The sequence below is a fragment of the Dipodomys spectabilis genome, unplaced genomic scaffold, assembly GCF_019054845.1.
Source record: "Dipodomys spectabilis isolate Male_0828 unplaced genomic scaffold, ASM1905484v1 ptg000108l, whole genome shotgun sequence".
Taxonomy (NCBI): Eukaryota; Metazoa; Chordata; class Mammalia; order Rodentia; family Heteromyidae; genus Dipodomys; species Dipodomys spectabilis.
Genome location: NW_024870785.1, coordinates 8,848,659 through 8,865,240, shown reverse-complemented (window position 1 = coordinate 8,865,240; position 16,582 = coordinate 8,848,659). Strand labels below are relative to the sequence as shown.

General features: G+C 36.7%; 1 protein-coding gene across 5 annotated transcripts in view; it reads right to left on the bottom strand.

Annotated features, from left to right (window-relative positions):
- Positions 1-782: 782 nt before the first annotated feature.
- Positions 783-16,582, bottom strand: part of Slc12a1 (solute carrier family 12 member 1) — an 81,356-nt gene continuing 65,556 nt past the window's right edge. For all 5 annotated transcript variants that reach the window (XM_042687808.1, XM_042687807.1, XM_042687806.1 and 2 more), the window contains 6 exons: positions 13,896-14,027; positions 13,554-13,665; positions 10,849-10,935; positions 4,965-5,100; positions 3,258-3,325; positions 783-2,095 (listed from right to left, as the gene is read on the bottom strand). In XM_042687808.1, the coding sequence (XP_042543742.1) occupies positions 1,960-2,095; positions 3,258-3,325; positions 4,965-5,100; positions 10,849-10,935; positions 13,554-13,665; positions 13,896-14,027 (671 nt within the window). In that variant the 3' untranslated portion in view covers positions 783-1,959. The remainder of the gene's footprint in view (positions 2,096-3,257; positions 3,326-4,964; positions 5,101-10,848; positions 10,936-13,553; positions 13,666-13,895; positions 14,028-16,582) is intronic.

The window sequence follows — 16,582 nt, the reverse complement described above, 5'->3', positions numbered from 1 at the left end:
CCTCTCCAACCTTGTTTAAAGAAGGATTTGTTTTCCCTAAAGCTAAGAATGCTATTAACAGATAGATCTGAGCTCACAGATGCTCCAGGGATAGCTTCAGCAGCACAGGGCTGCCCAGCCCAAGGACACACCCCTTCCCATCTAGCCCAGACGCAAAAGATTGTTCAATGCAGAAGCATAAAGGCTGGAAGCTCTCTTTCTTGGACTGTTCTGAAGGGATATTGTAGCTCCACAGCTACCTGTAAGGCTATCATTTCCCTCTCTCAACCCTTCTCTCTTTCAGGCATGGATCCCTGGAACACTGCACATGGATAGTTGTTATCTCAGAGTTTGTTTCTTGGGGAACCCAAACTGCAGAAACAAGAGGTAGAATTTCCTGCTGCAAAAGACATATTACTCCCTGCAGTTCCCAGACACCCTCTCAGGAGAGAAGTGTCAGACCCAAAAGATAATGGGTGATGTTTACTGGTTTCTGGTCTTTCAGATTTGAAGTACATAGGGCAGAAGAGGGGAGGTTAATCTGGAGCCAAATTAAGGACTATGATGTGGATTTCAAATAAAGCTCTCCAGCTGCTTAGTCTTTGCTTAACACTGCCAGTATTTTCCTCTAGTCATCCCTGCAAGAGGCTGGGTTTACAAATCCTAATCTTGAGTCTCAGCCTTAACCAATCCACTGGCAAAGCCATTGACTGTAAAGTTGAAACTCACATATGATACACCATTGTATGACAAACTTAGTAGCAGAAAAGTAAAAACAAGAACATGTCCCAGGCCAAAGAAAATGAATTTTACTGCTTTTATTTCAAGTTGATTTTTCCCATATGCTTTCTTAAAATAGTCAAAGTATGGCAGAAAGGAAATCAAGCCATTCATCAGGAAAACAGCTTTTTCTTGGTTTGTCAACACAATTAAGTATTAGATATACATACAAAAAACAAAAAAAATCATAACCTAAATACGTTAAAATTTCCAAGTTTCTCCACTCCACATCATAATTATTCTTTTAAGTTCATAGAATTATCTGTTGAAAGTAACTAAATATATGATATGTGATTCAGAATATATTTCTTAACTATTTTTTAATATTTTTTGAAAATTTGTAGCACTTAGTTTTTGATTAGACATCTTTTTATTTCATCTGTAGTATCCACTTAATTAGAAGGAAAAAATATGAACAGTAATACCATGATAGAAATTTAAAAATGTTGAGTAGGGACAGGTGTTTATAATGCTAAGAATAGAATATTTAATTGGAATATGTGTTGCTGTCTCACCTAGTTAATATACTTTGAGTCAGCAGCAAATTCAAGCTGTATGTTATCAGCCATCACACAGATCATTGTAAGTATATTATCTGTTACATTAAATAAACCTTCTTTGGGTAACTGCTTTAAACATTTTGTAGACTGAAGTCCTTCTTAAAGTTTTCAGTTATTGATTTTTAAATCTTCTTTGTAGGCATAAGCCTCTCAGGAGGCCAAGCGGAATCATGCCTCCTACCCAGTTGGTCTTTTCCTTTGATAGCTACCCTTGGTCACTGCATGAGACTGTCAATAAGCATTTATTCAGAACCTGCTGTGAGGCTAAGGCCTACACCAGGGCCTAACAGCAAACACCATTAGAAACAAAAGATTAAGTTTGCCTGGAGGAGCTTGGCACCAAATTGGTGTTTATCATGAGCATAAGTCTGCTTGGATTTGATTAATTTCTCTTTTTTTTATCTACAGCAATAACAATTTTTTTCCCTAGAACTAAGTAGCATTGGTTTTGATGCTTCCTTAGGCTGATAGGAAAAAAAAAAAACACCCTCATTATCTAATAATAATTTTTTTAAAAAACAGAAGTTATGTAGAATCTGTTGGACTAGTCTGCATATTCATAAATCAGATATACAGCACAAAGTAATGGAACATGCTTCTCAATTATTCATATGTTAAAATATATTCTCATTTTCATATCTTAAGAATAAAATGTCAGAACATTTTTGTGATTTCCTCTAACCAGTAAAACAGGAGGGAGGTTCTTTGTGAGTATTTCCAACCAAGCCAGGTACAACAAGTCTGATATAGATCCTTTTCTTGCCACTGGGAGGCTCCTAATGATGGCACAAAAGAAAAATTAAAAACCAAAATGAAAATTACAGGAGGCAGTAACATCATTAGCATTTCTGAACTATTTAATTACCAGTGGCCTAAAATTTTTATCACACTCATGTAAAATGAGCACACAGAAATAATTTTGAATACAAATACCAAATATAGGCACTGCTCAGATAACACAAATATCTATAAGCCAGAAAATTAGGCACAGGCATTGTAAAGACAAAATTAAAAAAATGTAAATTCTAACATTTCTTTAAATAGATAACTTTTAAACAACTGCTATCCACCTTCCCCTTTAGATATCTTTAGAAATGATATCTTTCCCCAGTAACTTAAAGCTTTTAAGGTGATAGAGAAACTTCAGAACCAACTGTTAGAACCCCTTCCACAGTTCAGGAGGACCTTATTCCTGAACTGCCTAAGAGTGATAGTCAGGACTCAGTTAATGATATAAATATGAAATGGTTGCTCTCTCTCAATTTTAGCAACCAATCTTTTTGTTTGTTTTGTTTTGCTTTGTTTTGTTTGAGTATGGTCTCATAATGTATTCCTGGCTGACCTGACCTTGTGAACCTCCTGCCTCAGTCTCCTGTGTGTTGGGATTATAGGGGTAAACCACCACACTCAGCCTTAGCTACCAGTCTTAATCAATACACATTAATGTTTCCAGTAGCCACTAACATATATGGGACTTCTAATATTTATGGGACCAGAGTATAGAGTGTAACCATGGTGGCTTCTTTCCACACTGCAGGCAAGGAGGCCCATGTGTACCAGCTCAGGGACACTGACCCAGGAAAGATGTCTGTGGGTCTTGGTCTTGGAACTGTTGGTAAGGAATTCCACAGTTTCAGGCTTCTGGAATATGGTCCAGGAGTTCTGGTAGCCTAGCTTCTAGGTGGACATGGGCTCTTGGCCACTCTTGTGAGTGGGTCATACCTGACACAAAGCCTGTCCAGACCCTCTAAAACCCATGAGCCACAAGGGTCAGGGCCGCAGGATAACGTTCATCTTCCTTCACTGGCTAAAATCCCACACCATCAAACTTTACTTTTCTTTATTAACTTTCCAAATGAAGAGTCCTGAGCTTTTAAGTTAATAAACCCATTCATCCTAAATTTCCTTCTACGATTCTTTCTTAGCAATAAGACTTACAGAACAATGAGGTTGGCAGCTCTTGAGTGTTCCTGTAAGAGTTCATTCAGTCGGACTTGACGATAACTCTGTGGACAACATTTAGATTTTGTAGAGTGTAGTTCTACCACAATTATGAATGAATATTCATGAATTATGTGATGTAATTATGATATATAATATATGAATACATTATGAATTATATTACTATATATATTTTTTGCCAGTCCTAATGCTTGAACTCTGGGCCTTGGCACTGTCCCTGAGCTCTTTTTGCTCAAGGCTAGCACTCTACCACTAGAGCTTTAGTACTATCTACAGCTTTTTCTGTGATTTGAGATAAGAGTCTCACAGACTTTCCTGGCTGGACTGGCTCAAAACTGCAATCCTCAGATCTCAGCTTCCTGAGTACTTGTATTACAGGTATGAGGCACCATCTTTTTAAAAAATAATTTTCCATTGAGATTAAGTGATTACATAAATTTCACAAATTTTACAGTATTGTGAGATAATGATACTTAAAGTCACAAAAACATTTTAACCTTCACAAGACAAATTGCCATTATCATAGACTATAATGTTTGTGGATTCTGTGAGCTTTGACAATACAACTATTTCTGCCACATCAGGTGATATGTCCATTTCTTTTCTTTTGTTTAGTGTATGCCATGAGCCATGAGCCACCATCTTATATACATACATATATATATATATATATATATTTTTTTTTTTTTAAAGGAAAAGGCCATATAGGGCTGATCTCAAGTAAAAAGCCATGGGTAAAAATCACTTGGAAATTATTTTGTAGTTGTTAGAGTAATATGTGATTTTATATTTCACTAGTTTCAGAAACCAATGCTCAGATGTTTAATTTTCTCTACTAGATGATACACTTCTGTTGAAACTGGGCAGTTTATTACAAGTAGAATTCATGATTTCACTTCAGTATTGTTCTCACCAAATCTGAGAGACTTTCAATAATTCTCTTAATTTTTCCAAGCTCACTTTCCTAATATAGCTTATTCAGATTTTGTAGTTTAGAAGTTCTTGTGGTCCCTTTCCCTTAATGACTAAGTTAGATGTTGATTCCTTTAATTCTGAATCCCAACCCTTTTCTTTATCCACACTATGATCAATTTCATTTGACAGGGTCTTGCTCAGCACCTCATGCTGGCCTCAAACTCACTATCCTGCCTCATTCCCTGAAGTAGTAGGATTATAAGCATTAGCCACCAAGCCCTGCTCCTGCTAGACTCTCACAAAGCTCACTGTGTTCTGTCCATCTTACAACTTCCTGCTCTTTGTTCCAAACACATCTTGAATTTCCTCAGATACTTTTGCTAGTTTTTCACAGCTATCTTCATCACGTTACTGTTTTAGTTGTTGCTATTATGTTAAATTGAGCGTCAATCTACCTTTCTCTACATTGCACACATAGTGGTTTACATTATTTAGATTAGTAAAAATAAAGTTTAAAAGAAGATTTCACAAAATGTTAACAATAACCTGTTTTTTGAAACTTTAAAAGTAACTTTATAGGAAAGCTAAAAATGCAGTTTTTTTAAATCTTTGTATCAATAATGCAATGGAAAAGCCACTGAAACCTTAGAAAGCTTAGACCTTCAATAATGCAATTTGATAGTAGATATATTAATTCTTAATTTTTAAGTCCATCTTTTTTCAGCTATTGAGATGGCAAAGTAAAAATTAAGGAAGACAAGTTGTTACCTTTTCCTTAACTGTTTCCAGTTCTGCATCTGTAATTTTCCATGGAGTTTCCCTTTTTAATTTCTCAGCAGTAGTTAAATCCTTGCAGCTTTCATGGAGCCGATATGGTTCAATCATCTCTTCAAAGACTTTCCAGCTGAAATTGGAATTGTAAAGGAGGCGTCACAGTGGGAAACTAACTCATTATTTCATAGATACTCTTGGTGTGACTGGCTCTGCTGGCTGTGGAATCAGAGCTGAATGTCATGCAAATCTTTTAAGAATCATTTCTGCCAAGAGCTACAGTGAGTAAAACCACGGGTATAGTACTCCTTCCCTACCCAAGGAAAGGACTTAATGTGTTGAGTCCTTGTCAACCTAGGAGGTATTAGATCTTCAGTATTAATATACAAAAACATAGATAGTGACTGTTCTGTAGATACATTTTCTGCATCATACAGTACAAAACATGGGTATAATGTAGACATTTTAGCCCCCATACCACTTTCCATCTGCTTGAATGACTCTTTCGGGAGACATTCATCCATGACTTGTAGGAGATGAACCAGGCTCATCGGGATGTGGGTGGGTGTCCCTCACCTTTCATCCACATGGTAATGCCAAGAGGCTGTGGGCAGGTAAGAGGAAAGCAAGGGCTCCAGCAAGTATATTGATTCTAGAACGATTTGGATGTCCGCTGCAAATAATGCTGCCCTTGTCTTGATGTTTGATGTTGCTGTCAGATATTTCCAAATGACTATTATTCAGGTGCATGTTAAGGACAAAAATCAATAATATTTTAATGCCTAAGAATCCAAGGCCATTTTAAAACATTTAAAAATAAATCATTGAAGGGAAATCTAGAAGTAGCATCAGAGAGCTATATAACATTTTTTAAATTGCAGGAAAAGTCTCATTCTTGTCTTATATAAGAATCTCATAAGATTTATTTTTAAAACAATAGCACAAAATAAAGCTTGTAATTCATGGTAGAAGTTGTCTTTAGTATGCTGTTTTAAGATGATCTCAAGCATGAATAATTTTCTTTGGTTTTATATAACGTAGCTTACTTAGAATTTAGTAACTTTACAATGAATGATAATTAGACTCCATATGCTGTTAAGAAATTAAAATATGAAGTGATGAGCTTAATTATCTCATCAGTTGGCCTGATTTAGGATTTGTAGATAAAAGTGAAGAGATTACAAAGGAGTAAAATTGTGCCTGCCAGTGAGGCTTTGTTAAGGGACTGAAGAGATAGTTAATGCAATAGATTTCCATTGTATTGACTTAGAAAGGTAGATAGAGACAAGGAAGGAATAGGCCAGGGGTGCCCTATTATTCTTTCAGCCATGCAATACTTTCATTTGCTATAGAGAGCTGTGCAGTGGCCTGAGCTATGCAAAGGTCTAGAGAACCTGTTTTGTGTTGTTATTTTTTTCTCCAATTCTTCCTTTGTCATAGACTTCACTATAGAAGGGAGAGTGACAATTGCTTTTTGGAGCTAGTGAGATGATCTGAGTGAGAGTGCTCTGACATGTGGGTAGTACCTCAAAAAGGAGCGATATTCACTTCACACAACAGCAAGGAGATTGAGGTAGGCATGGAGAAGCTCTCAAATAGAGTTTAAGCTCTACTTGTACTTATTTTTGTCAAGGTGAGAGTCCTTTTGTACCTTATACTAGATCATTCCTGGTTAGAAAACAAGACCAAAAAAAATAGCTTCCTAAGAAATAGACGGTGGAGTAGAAGTTTGTACTTGTTTCAGCAACATCTACATTATACTTTTTCCTCATTGTAGTACGAGTGGAAACAACTCTGACCACACCATCAACCAACCCTAGTACAATTGTGTATTTTCGGACACAGCAATTGTCCAAGATGGGCAACTCAGGTAGGCTTGAACCAGAAGGTACCCAGTGTTATCTATATTGAACGCTATGAATTTCTCAGTGGCTTAGATCAGTGCATCCTGAATGGCACTCAGGACTTGAATTCAATGTATGAGGGGAACAAAGATTCTCTCCTACTAAATATACATGAGTACATATGTAGTCCTGGATGCTGTTGGGAGTTACCTTGTTTTACAAGCCTAATCAACTTTTAATTGATGACTGTCCTGTAAAGTAGCATAGAATAAAATAAAAGTAGTCCTTTATTACAAAATTCACTGTTTCTATGAAGGTTAACCTGAAAGCTAGACTATATTTGTTTTGTTATTTATAACAATAAATTACATCACTTAAGTCACTATGAGGTTTTGTTTTATTTGTAAGTGAAATGTGCTAAGTGATACCATAAGTTATAATAGGATTGTCTTTACCCATTCTTATCATTTGAACTCTTACTCTTCCTAGTCTACATTCATTTTTGATTTCTTCATTCTAGAGCACTCATCCCTGAATCCTAGCTAGATGATACTAAGCTAGCTCCAGCTTTATATTTTAGTTCTTATTAAAGCTGATTTTTTTCCTGAAGTACTCTTTAATGGATTCTAAGCTAAGCAGCACATGCTATTAAATATGAACAAGAATTAATCATTTTTAAATTAGCAAATAGCTGACATATCTTCTTTATCTTTTCCTTGTAACAAAATTTAACTTAAAAAAGTTCCTCATGGTTCTTATAAAAATTTCCTCTTGATTGTAGTTTATCTTTGATTTCCATATAAAGATTGTTGTCTTTTTTTGCCCCATGAGTTTTAATTCAATCTACACAATAAAAATGGAATTTAACCACAAGAGTGTTTCAGTTTCTTGTGAGTCGATTATTTTCTCATTAATTTTGCTTTTGTAGTGTCACTCTTACCCTACCATATTTATAGACAATGTTTCTATGACAAAATGCCTCTGTCAAGAGTTACTGACCTTTCCTGGATAGTTGAAAATTTTACTAAAGGCAATTTAAGAGCATTGAACATTAGCCTCCAACATGGGAATCAATGGCAAACTATTTTTTCACACTGTGTATCAAGAAATGACCAAGAAAGAATCATGTTGAGGAGATAGTTGTGGAGAATGAATAGATGAGAAGTGCCCATCCAGCAAAGCCTGAAACAGGGCCAGTATTCTAGTTTCAAATCCTAAGCTCAGGGGCTATATCATCCTAGGGAAAGAAATCTCTTTCTCTTAAATGTACCCATCCAGAGGAGTTGCCTTATACAAATTAGTGCAAATTTAATGTCAAATTTGCTGCCAAAGGTCATATATGAGATGTAAGAAGTGATTACCCTTTGTTCTAAAATAGGATAACTTTCAAATATTGGAAGAGCCTTTGTTAACATCAGATATGTGACTGTTTTAAAAGTAATATGATACCAGTTGTGGCAGAAGTCTGAAGAGAGAAGAGATGGCTTTTTCAGCACACCTCCTTCTAGAGAATGGCTTCTTTTACTTGAACTAGATACATTAGCTGCAAGAGTTCTTTTATATCCATAAGGATGATTCCCCCAGCCCCCCGACCTTCTTCACAACCTGCCACAGAGATAAACTACAGTAAGAAAAATTTGGCTACAAGAAATAGGTGGCAGAGCCGGGCGCTGGTGGCTCACGCCTGTAATCCTAGCTACTCAGGAGGCTGAGATCTGAGGATCGTGGTTCAAAGCCAGCCCGGGCAGGCGAGACCATAAAACTCCTATCTCCAATAAACCACCAGAAAACCGGAAGTGGCGCTGTAGCTCAAGTGGTAGAGCGCTCGCCTTGAGCTGAAGAGCTGAGGGACAGCGCCCAGGCCCAGAGTTCAAGCCCCACGACCGACAAAAAAAAAAAAAAGAAATAGGTGGCAGATTCGTGTCCAGCATTGAGCCCGAGATCAGAGAAAACCCCAGATCCGTAGAGGACATGGTGACTATAGTCTAGGCAACAGAAAAATGCCCAGTCTGACAGCTGAGGAAGCGTTGGCTTGTCAGTAAATGGTACTTGGTAAGGAACTATTAAGGGTTTGCTGTTTTCTGAAAGAGATTGGGAGACTTAAGATGAGCCTGCTTTCTCACAATGTAAAGGTTGTTACCAGAGCTCTTTGTATGACAAACTAGTTCTTATCAGAATGGTAATTCCACATACCAAGGAGAATTATAAATACATTATTATTTTCCTTAAGGATTTGTAACTGTATAAATATAAGAATGTAAGTTATTAGAAGTATGTATAATACAAGGAAATACGTAGTATGACCAAGTTAAATTTGTCAAGTTCAGTTTCTTATCATAGTATAGGTGTTTTGTATAGTCATTTTAACTAATCCATAGTTTTGGAGGAATCCTGAAAAGTCGCAAAGAACATGAAATTCAACTTTATCTGTTTAATGAGAATATATCATAAATAATAATATCATAAACAACAAATTCATACAGATAACAATAAATTAAAAGAAGAGTAAAGACAAGAAGAATTAAGTAATTACAGTTCCCCATGAATAGCCAGAGATAAGACAAATAGTGGTAAAAGACCAGGAAAGAGGCCTAAGAGGATAGTAAGACCCGAACTATTCTGAAACCTTCATGTGTTTCTGTATGCTGACTCTTGAAGGTCTCATTCCATTTTAAATCAAGTGTATTAAATTGCATCTAAATGCAATGATAAATATGTCATTAAGACTATAAGCAATGGAACACATTTATATTAAACTATAACTCTGCATAGGTCATTTAATTTATAATTAGCTCAATCATTCCAGACAATCTTCTGTACCTTTGGAATCTCAAATATTATTGTTATGGACTGGCTGTGTTCCACTAAAATTTATCTATTGAAGCCTGAAGCATCAAAGTGATGATAGTTGAAGGGTGAGGCCTAGGTTGAGGAAAAGGTTATGAGGGTGGAGCCCCTGTGATAGAATTAAAGATTAGAATTCTCTACCCATCTTGTAAAGACACGGAGATGGGGTAGCCACCTGTAAGCCCAAAAGAGGACCCTCAACAGATACTGAATCAACTAGCATCTTGATCATGGATTTCATAACCTCTGGCATTGTGAGAAGTATCTGTTGGTCAAGCTGCCCAGTGTATAGTATTTTGTTAATGACTAAGCCAATAGTGGAACTGATACATTTCACAATTCAGAATAGTTAAAGCCAGGTACCAGTGGCTCATGCCTGTAATCCTAGCTACTCAGGGGGCTGAGAGCTGAGGATTGCGGTTCAAAACCAGCCCAGGCAGGAAAGTCTGTGAGACTCTTATCTCCAATGAACCACCAGAAAACCAGATGTGGCACTGTGGCTCAAGTGGTAGAGTGCTAGCCTTGAGCTGAAGAGCTGAGGGACAGTGCCTACACCCAGAGTTCAAGCCCCATGACTGACAAAAAAAAAAAGAATAGTTAAAATGATTTCATGTTTTGAAGACATTTAAATAATTATTCAATACCGTTACATTCTTTTCCTCCTTTTGGAGCCATTATATTATTTCTTCTATGGGTTTCAGATGATTTTAGAGGGTCCATCCAAATATCATAAGCCCTAAATATTGAGGCCTAGTATTTAAAGGCTACAATAGCCCTGAAGAGTTGGTACTATCACTGGGCCAAGCTGTTTGATGTACAAACAGCTTCTCTTATTAGAGCCCTTCCTCTATCTAGGATGCCCCACTTCCTGACTGCTTTGGTCAGAATAGTCTGACCTTGTGCTTACTCTTGCCAACTTGGAGATCAAAAACAGGAGGGACATTTCTAAAATGCAAACTAACCTGTGTTGCAGTAGTTTTCCTTATTATTCTTACCTTCACCAGGAAAGCTTTTCTTCCCATTAGAATGTGATTCATAGTTCAATGTTATGATTATTTGAAGGCCTTCCTTTATATATCCTATCGAGAAGTCACTTCAGTAAATGTTTACCGTTCGTACCCTCTTGATAATCAACAAAAGAGAGTAAGAGTACCATGAATAATCAATGCATTTTGTTAAGTGTTTCTTACCTTTCTTTGTTTGGCTTAATGTTGATATCTCCAATGATATGGATGTCTGCAAATTTTATCCTAAATTTGCTCAGAAGAGAAGCCATTCTGAAAATAGAAAAATATTTTATCCTTGTAAGTATACCTATTTTCAATCAAAGGCTTTTTGTGTGTGTATGTATGTGTTTGAGTTAAGATATCAAAAGCAATCATGTCTTATTTTAGTTTAGTTTTCAGACAGAGGCCTTTTGGTTTTTATTTTCAACACTTGTTGGACACGTTAAGCAAGAATCAAGCTATTCCAATGAAATCATAAAGAAACTCCTGTGGCCAGATATGGAGGTACCCAACTGTAATTCTAGCACTCCTGATGAGGGAGAATGATCTTAGATTTGAAGCTAGCCTAGTCTACATAGCTAAACTATGTCTTAAGAAATAAATGGACAAACAAATAAATGAATAAAAAACTCTTATACAGACACTAGAAATAGCAAACAACTTTGCATTCATCTTTCAGGGAAGATAATACACTCCCTTATTATGTGAAAGATAAGTCTTAATATTTACTGACACTTTCTGTTTTTATTGTGAAAATACTGAATTTACTGATACTTTCTTATAGCTATTATGTATTGTGTTGTATATTGTGTGATTTACATATTAGAATTTTTTTCCTGAAAATTAATAATTTTGGTATAATTTCAAAACTACAGGAATGTTGTAGGAACAGTATTTTAAAACTCCTAGATTCATCAGTTGTTTACATTTTGCCCTATGTAATTTGTCATTCTCTTTATTTTTTATACCTGTTTATCAATGCACCTGCCTATTTACCTATATACATATCTATCTTTTATTTTAAAGTAATATTCATATACCAGGCCCCATTATTCCCAGATATTACAGTGAGATATTTTGTAAGAACAAGAACGTTCTATTATACAAAGAGAATGGGTTTTGAAAGTAAAAAATTTACATTGATGCCAGAATATCATCTAATCTATCTTAAAGTTTTTCAATTGTCTCAATATGATCCTGGAGGCTTTAAGAAATATTAATTAGCTGAGCACCAGTGACTCATACCTGTAATCTAGTTACTTGGGAAGATGAAAATGGGAGGATCATGGTTTGAGACCAGCCCATACAGAAAAGTTCTCAAGACCCCTTCTCAACTCATAGCTAGATATGGTGTCTTTATGGGAGGTTGAGATTGGGAAGAATATTATTGCAGGCCAACCTGAACAGGAAAGTCCATAAGTCTCTGTGACAACTGAAGAAGTAGGGCATGGTGATCAGCCATGATAGAAAGCCAAAAATCCCATGATAGAAAGCCAAATCACAGCTCAGGAACATGACTGGGCAGGAAATAAGACTGGGGCAGAGCTCAGTGGTAAAGCACCTGCCTTGCAGGTGTATTTGCATACTTATTAATACATGATGAAATGTGTGTATCATAATTCCTCCTAAAAAGGGGAAACATGTGAAAAATTACTAAATAAAAGTTTTGCCATTATTTTGTAGTTTCTGGAAGCTCAGGACTTTCTGGGCTCAGGACTTTAGTATACATAAGGGACCAAGAGCTGATGACATGGTTCTTTAATTCTCTACCACAGACCATGCTCTTGGCATGTTCCTTATTCTCACCCTACATATCAGCTCTTAAAGGTTAAATCATGTAAAACGCACAAAGATTCCCTGTGGGACTTTCCTCCTTTTCAATTGGAAGTGTTCTCCATATCCATTTAAACCTGGCAGTAGGGCGGGGCTGGAACAAGGTGCAGGCTGTCTGTTTCGTAATTCTTCTCTATGTGCTGTGCCAAGAAGACTCCGCCATGAATCAGTCCCTTTAGGGCCTTCCTTTTACATATACATTTACCAGTCAGAGCTAAATAACCATTACATAAGCTAATGACACTCTTAAGTTCCTTTTTAAAAACACTGTGGCAGGGGATAAGAAGACTTGAAGACAATAACTAGAATAATTTTGCAAATAATTTACTGGCCAGAAAATCAGGTAAATATAAGGCCTGTCATGGTGCTTTTTGTCTTTAAATCTATTGTGTATCAAAGATGCTTAAAAAAATCTTAAAAATTAAAACCCTTAAAACATTGAAGTGTCTTGTATGTAAGTTTATCTAGTTGAGGAGGGTAAGGGGGAGCACTGAAATAATGGGACAAAGGATGAACAAATGCAGCAGTGATACTCTCCAGAGACGATGTTGAACATGAACTGTACAACTTGGGGTTGGGAGGGAAAAGCTGGGAGAAAATGAGGGAAGAGGTGACATGGTTCAAACACAAATGTACTCGTTACCTAACTTATGTAACTGTAATCTTTCTGTACATTAACCTTTAGAATAGCAATAAAATTAAAAATTAAAAAAAGTTAAAGTAACCAGGTACCAGTGGCTGATGCCTGTAATCCTAACTACTCAGGAGGCTGAGACCTGAGGATAATGGTTCAAAGTTAGATGGGGCAGGAAAGTTCATAAGACTGTTACCTACACTTAATCACAAAATGCTAGACGTAGAGCTGCGGCTCAAGTGGTGGAATGCTAGCTTTGAGCAAAAGAAGCTCAGGGGCAGTGCCCAAGCACAGAGTTCAAGCCCCAGGACTGGCAAAACAAACATACAACCAAACACTCGAAAGTGACAAACATACAACCAAACACTCGAAAGTGACAAACATCTGAAATGACCAATCACATTCGAGGTAAACTACTTACGCAATTTTTTCTTCCTCAATGCGATTGATCTTCCCTCCAACATAGATTCTTAATTTGCAGTCTTTCCATTTTTTTCTGAGAGTCAAGATATAGGGGATAAGGAGTGTTAACCCTAAAATAAAGAATAAGTTATGATAGGAAGAAAGAGTTAGCATTTCTCACTGAAAGTTAAAAGAAGAGCTTTGTAGTTTTATTCATATTTATAGTCAAAGTCAATTTAAAACACGTAAATCAGAAGTGTTATTCTTTGGTACCATTTTCATATGTTTTCCCATTCAGTTTGTGGTTTTAACTCATCGACTGGAATCCTGTTCCCTAGTATATTATTCTGGAAGTTTTTACCTCCATCATCAAACAGCCACCAAACATCGATTGTTCCTTTTCCTTGTTTCTTTTTAAATTGAGCACTGGCTTCTACCAGTTTCTGGTTGAACTCCCCAACATGCATAGATTGGATGCTGTTAATGCTGCTGTCTGAAATGAAAGAGAAAATGGGTATATATATTTGTCTTTTGAGAATAGACATAAAGTAAGTTTGTAATAGACAACAGAGAAAAGTCAGGATTTCCTGGGTTTTTTTTGTTGTTGTTGTTTGTTTGTTTTGATTGGACGTGGGGCTTGAACTCTGGGCCTGTACGCTGTCCCTCAGCTCTTCAGGTCAAGGCTAGCGCTCTACCATGTGAGCCACAGCGCCACTTCCAGCCTTTTCTGCTTATGTGGTGCTGAGGAATCGAACCTAGGGCCTCATGCATGCAAGGCAAACACTCTACCACTGAGCCTCCTTCCCAGTCCTCCTGTTTGTTTGTTTTTTTATAACTAGCTAAGTAGGAAACTTCATTCTCCAAAAAGTAGAAATAAAGATCAAATCTCACAGTAATTTAGATCACTTTGAGTAGCCAAATAAACATTTGGTATGGGTTTTATGATTACAGGTCTCATTATAAAGCAGTGAGTTATTTTCATATTCTCCATATTCTTATCTTAGAGCAGAATTATTATTTAGGCATGTAACCATGCTAAATAACTTGATACAGGACCTAAAATATATTCCTAAAATTCAAATATAAGTCACCTAAATACTATTTCAGATTTACTTGAAAGTAAAACATTGTGGTGGTTGGGTTTTTTAGAGATAAACAATGGAATTTTTTCATTGGGAGAATTTATTCATTTGAGCCCCCTTTTGGTATAAGTTCCACAACTGGTGTAAGGTCTGAATTTTAGTTTGCCAGGAGCCATGGTGTGCCTTGAACTCTCTGTTTGTTTTCACAGTTGGCCTGGCTCACTGTGATGTTTTCCTTTCAAGGAGTCTTGTGAAACTAAGATAAAATCACTGCAGCTACTTTTAAATGTTCACATATGAGATGAAAAAGGGAAAGAAACATCCAGAGAAACAGTATCTGTAGTTGCGTAATAATTAAAACTGCATAAAAGCCATAAAACTTTTAATATAATTTTCGCCCCAACAAGAAAACCACAAGTGTTCTAGGAAATCAGTTGTTAAGCAGTATCCTTGTTTCTATTTGTCAGTAGACGTTCCTTTTCTTCCTGTGTAATATTATTTCTCATTTCCTTGCCTTTGAAAGCTATGACTTCATAACTCCATTTCAAAGAGGTGGTGTCAGTGTAGTGCTTAGTATAGAAGTGACAGCCTCTTCACAGCTCCTGCTCTGATCTAGGAGGTTCTGAAGCTGCTTTGTTCTGTCTCATTCTGTTTCCTTGTTTGGGGCTTGTCAGTTTTGAAGCAATTATCTTACATTGTTTCTATATCCCTAAGACTGGTGAGAGGCAAAGTACATTTATTTGTATAATGGACCAAACTCTGCCCTCACTAACATGCAAATGGAAGGATCTGGGGGAGTCATTATTTGTGCCTGAAGTCAGACTCAAGGTTTGATCTAGAGTTCAAAAGAGTTGTCACCCACCTAAATAAAGCCCAGAATCGTGAATGTGCTCATGTTAGAGCTGCGTTTGAACTTTTAGGTATTAAAAGCTATGGATGGCATTATTATTTTTTGTGAACACTGAGATATGTTGACTTTTAGAGGAGCACATTGGTTTTTTTTTTTTTTTTTGTCTTTGTGAAAACAAGTATTGTGATGTAGAAACAGGCTTGCTCCTTTCATTAAGGAGGACATCAATGCTGCCTCCTCCCCGTTAGAAAGGGACGGTATAGAGCTATGATTTCTGAATTTCCACCGCTTTTCTAGATGGTATCATGTAACACAACATCTATGATGTCTAAATAAACCAAATGCTTGCAAAGGAAATAATATAGCACTCAATATTCAAAAGGATCTTGTTACTTTTTTTTTTTTTTTGTCAGTTGTGGGGCTTGAACTCTGGGCCTGTGCCCTGTCCCTCAGCTCTTCACTTCAAGGCTAGCACTCTACCACTTGAGCCACAGCGTGACTTCGGGCTTTTTCTGCTTATGTGCTGCTGAGGAATCGAACCCAGGGCCTCATGCATATAAGGCAAGCACTCTACCACTGAACCACCTTCCCAGCCCCTTGTTACTAATTTTTACATCCTGAAAGTCCTGATAAACCTCCAACTTCAGATTTGAACACAGTATTTTGAAGCAACATGTCATTTTAAGGTTGGTAATAAATAGTAAACTCTCTCATCCCAAAGATGAGAAACTCGAGAAATCCTCTAGCATTTTAAGTGAGATGATAATTAGCATTTCCCATCATTGTAAGTATATACAATTATGTGACTGGTAAAATTTCGCCCCCTGAGTTGTTTATCATAGAAGGAGAAGCAAAAATAAGTAAATCATTTACAGAGTAGGATATGGCCTCTTAGAAGGGTTGTCTACTGTCAACTAGACCTGAAGGTGCCAAGTTTCAACTTGGATCCTGCTCTGTGGAGACCCTCTGAGAAAAATGGTCTTTCCATTTGAGGACTTTTTTTTAAATGTGAAGAAATGCACATTAACATTTCTACCAGCAGAGGTCACTGTGGGTCTCATTAAAGACAGACCTGCCTAAAGTATTTTGGAAAGAAGGCAGTTTTCTAAAACAGAT